Here is a 4,230-nt window from a genome sequence, read left to right as displayed (position 1 = left end):
CTTCAAGAAAAGGGTATTCGGTATTTTAATAAATATGTTCTACAACATAAGAATGAGGTATTTTCAATAAAAGATTGGCATTATGCTGATGTTGATAAACCAACAACTTTAGATTTAATTAGAATGTTAAATAATGAAAAAATTATAAGGTTAAGAAAAGGTAAGGCTCTTTTAGAAATTCAAAAGAAATTTTATTGGTATCCTGTTGTAAAAAAAATTATTTTGGATACAGGAATAACAAGAAATCCTGATGAATATATGTATAATATTCTATGGGGTGTAAACGATTCAAGTATAGTAAGGGATGAGGAAGGAGTTGAAGAAGAGAGGGAAGAGGAGGAAAAGGAGGAGGAGGAGAGAGAGAAGGAGGAAAGAGAGAAGAGAGAGAGGGAGGAAAGAGAGAGAATGAATAAATATCAAAATATGGAAACCAGTGAGATTCAAAAAAGAATAGAGGTATTAAAGAAATTAACTTATCTCACCAGGGAGGAATACAAAGAATTAAAAAGTCTATTTGCAATACTTTCGACAAGACTATCGACATCGAGAAGACATGTATTTTAATTCAAGTTTTTTCTTAAATAAATGGAGGAGAGAGTGAAGGCATTTCTAAGGATTCTTTATGTTTTAAAAATTAAGATTCAAATGTGCATGTTGGAAACTAAAAAGGTTTTTGCACTCTGCAGGAATTTTTCTCATAAATAAATGAGTTATTGTCTCAAATGTAAAAAGAAAACTAATACTAAAAATATTTCATATGTTAAAAGTAAAAATAACAGGGTTATACAAAAAGGTATATGTTCGGTGTGTGGTTCAAAAAAAAATCAATTTATCTCCAAACACAAACTCGGAGGAGATATACAAAAGTTTTTATCAGGAAGTAAATTTACAACTACTGGAATACCAGAGGAATTACATCTTCCAGGGTATTCTTTCTGTGGTCCAGGCACAAACTTGGATAAAAGATTAGATGAGGCAGACAATCCTAAATCCTGGAGTAAACCAATCAATAGAGTTGATGAAGTGTGCATGAGACACGATATTGATTATGGGAATACCACAACGTTGGAAGAAAAGCATGAAGCCGATAGAGAAATGTTATATAATTTGTCTCTGATACAAAATCCAACCTTGAGAGAAAAAGTTGATAGGTTCATCGTGAAGAAGATGATTAGTGCTAAATTGAAACTTGGACTTGGAAATTCAAAAAACTTATAGGCTCTAATGATGCCATTAAGACTGAAGAGCAATTAGCTGATGAATTACATAAACCAATATTCACAAAGTTTCAGAGAAGGAAAGTTTATTCCAAGGAAGTTGATTATATCTGGTCTGCTGATTTGATTGAACTCAATAATGATAAGGGGTACAAGTATGCTTTAACCGTTATTGATTTGAGGAGTAGATATGCGTGGGTTGTCCCTTTAAAAAACAAAACAGGTAATACTCTTATGTTAGCTTTTCAACAGATATTTAATAAAAGTAAGAGAAAACCTAAGAAATTGTGGACTGATGAGGGTAGAGAGTTTTATAACAAGACATTTATGAATTTTCTAAAAAATAACAGTATTACATTATACAGTACCTTTAATGAAGGGAAGGCAGTTGTTGTTGAACGTTTTAATCGTACCTTAAAAGAGAGACTATATAAAAAATTCACACAACTCGGTTCACAACAATGGTCATCTTTTATTCAGGATATTGTGGATAAGTATAATGACACGATTCACACGTCAACGAATATGAAGCCATCAGAAACATTTACAAAATTAAAATATGAAAAAGAGATTAATGTCAGAAAACCTAAGTTCAAAGTTGGTGATATCGTAAGAATATATAGGTGGAAATCTCATTTTGAAAAGGGTTTTACTGAACGATGGACGAAAGAACTTTTTAAAATTGTTGATGTAATAGATACAGTTCCTTGGACTTATAAAATATATGATTTGGAAGGGGAAGAGATTTTAGGTTCATTTTATTCACAGGAATTACAAAAGACAAAACTAAGCAGATAATACACCTTTGTGGACACTCGAGGGCCAAGTCCGAGGTGTATAACAGTATATAATGTGTGTCAAGGGGGACGTTCTTAGATCTGTGAACCCCAAACACAGAATCCTCAACTGAAATGTCAAGGTTTAACTTTTGTTTGTGTGTGTGTGTGTGTGTAATGGGAGCAATAGGTTGGCGCTTCACTCCCTCCTACTATACACCGTTGTGGACACTCGAGGGCCAAGTCCGAGGTGTATAACAGTATATAATGTGTGTCAAGGGGGACGTTCTTAGATCTGTGAACCCCAAACACAGAATCCTCAACTGAATAGTCAAGGCTTAACTTTTGTTTGTTGATGTGTATGTGTGTGTGTGTCCCAACCCTCACATTCAAAATCTCAACCCCAACCCTCACATTCAAAATCTCAACCCCAACTCAATCCTCGCCCAACACAATGTCTTTTTCAAAATGAGATTTCCACCTATATATATATATTTTTACGTTTTTTTTCTTCTTCCAATTCTGTCTTTTAAGGCTTTCAGGTTTGATGACGTAGAAAGGGGGAGTAAGCCTGCACTTTCTTCCCAGAACTTTCTTGATCTTGCTCCCATCAAGCACCATCCGACAAAGAACTACATCGATAGGTTTAGATCCCAAAGAGTGATAGCAACTCCAAAAGTCTCCAAAATATAAATAAATAAAATAATAATAATAATAAATAAATAAATAAATAAATAAAAGCCCCCAAAAAAGTTTCAAGTGTCCAACATAAACCCAACTTTCCAAGTCTTCAAGGTATAACCACATTCCCGTTGAGTTTCCAAGATATGTATCACATTGTGAGTTATCAATCCAGAACCCACATTTCAAGTATTCAAAGTAAAACCAACTTACAAAGTCTCTTAAGGAGAACTCATTTACTGATTTTTTCAAAATTTGTGAGTCTCCAAGGTAGGCCCCATATTTAGAACCATCTTGGCAGAACCCTTTTTCTGAGTCTCCAAGGTAGTTATTTAAACCATCAAGGCAGAACTCATTTACTGATTTTTTCAAAATTTGTGAGTCTCCAAGGTAGGCCCCATATTTAGAACCATCTTGGCAGAACCCTTTTCCTGAGTCTCCAAGGTAGTTATTTAAACCATCAAGGCAGAACTCATTTACTGATTTTTTCAAAATTTGTGAGTCTCCAAGGTAGGCCCCATATTTAGAACCATCTTGGCAAAACCCTTTTCCTGAGTCTCCAAGGTAGTTATTTAAACCATCAAGGCAGAACTCATTTACTGATTTTTCAAAATTTGTGAGTCTCCAAGGTAAAACTTGTATTCTGGCTCATCAAGGTATAACTTGTTCAGTGGGTATTGTCTTGATAACTCACAATGAGTACTATTGCTGTAAAACTCTTTTTCAGGATTTTGCTGGTCTCCAAGGTATAACTCTTTGGTTGGGTCATCAAGGACGAACTCGTTCTGTGGGTCTTGGTCGCTCATAAGGTCTTCAACCAAGCCAACAATTTCGCCCCAAGTTGTAGCAAAAGCAGTATTTTCATTTCGTATTTCAGACACAATTTCCTGTGAGAGAAAATAATAATGTATTAATTAAGTTATTTAATTATTAAATGAGTATGCTTCAATCAAAGTTTGAAAATAGGAAAATAAAAAATCTTACCTCAATAGATAAGAGGTTTGAATCCAGTTCATCAACTTGAAGGTTTAGTTCCATAGAAGACAGAGAGTTCCAAGGAACACCAAAGTCATCCCACTCAAGGTCTTCAACCAAGCCAACAATTTCCCCCCAAGTTGTAGCAAAAGCAGTATTTTCAGATACAATTTCCTGTGAGAGAAAATAATAATGTATTAATTAAGTTATTTAATTATTAAATGAGTATGCTTCAATCAAAGTTTGAAAATAGGAAAATAAAAAATCTTACCTCAATAGATAAGAGGTTTGAATCCAGTTCATCAACTTGAAGGTTTAGTTCCATAGAAGACAGAGAGTTTGAGACAAGCACACAGAACACCATTGCCAGCAAGAACAAATGTTTAAAATGGAGCCTGGGTTTGAAGCTTTTATAGAGAAAGACTGGTGGGTGTGGTTTCCTTTGGAAATTCCCTGGGCAAGCCTAGGCAAGCCTTCATTGGGAAATTTTTCAAAACCATAACATCCTGTAATTTTCTAGTGATTTCTTTGTGAGTCAGAGATGAACTGGAAATGATGTAAGAGTGGGCGGGGCTTAGCAA

At 34.5% G+C, this 4,230-nt stretch overlaps 1 protein-coding gene across 1 annotated transcript in view; it reads right to left on the bottom strand.

Annotated features, from left to right (window-relative positions):
* Nucleotides 1-1,519: 1,519 nt before the first annotated feature.
* The window catches only part of LOC147021022 (uncharacterized), a 3,318-nt gene continuing 607 nt past the window's right edge, over nucleotides 1,520-4,230 (bottom strand). The window contains exons 1-3 of the mRNA XM_085893632.1: nucleotides 3,921-4,230; nucleotides 3,659-3,823; nucleotides 1,520-3,561 (exon numbers count right to left, since the gene is read on the bottom strand). The exon at nucleotides 3,921-4,230 is cut by the window's right edge and continues 607 nt beyond it. Of these exons, the coding sequence (XP_085749758.1) occupies nucleotides 3,271-3,561; nucleotides 3,659-3,823; nucleotides 3,921-4,013 (549 nt within the window). The 5' untranslated portion in view covers nucleotides 4,014-4,230 and the 3' untranslated portion in view covers nucleotides 1,520-3,270. The remainder of the gene's footprint in view (nucleotides 3,562-3,658; nucleotides 3,824-3,920) is intronic.

This window comes from Eptatretus burgeri, chromosome 8, assembly GCF_056783735.1.
Source record: "Eptatretus burgeri isolate ZD-2024b chromosome 8, Ebu_testis_v1, whole genome shotgun sequence".
NCBI classification, from domain to species: domain Eukaryota; kingdom Metazoa; phylum Chordata; class Myxini; order Myxiniformes; family Myxinidae; genus Eptatretus; species Eptatretus burgeri.
Note: the sequence above shows the minus strand (reverse complement) of the source record. Positions and strands in the feature narration are given on the sequence as shown.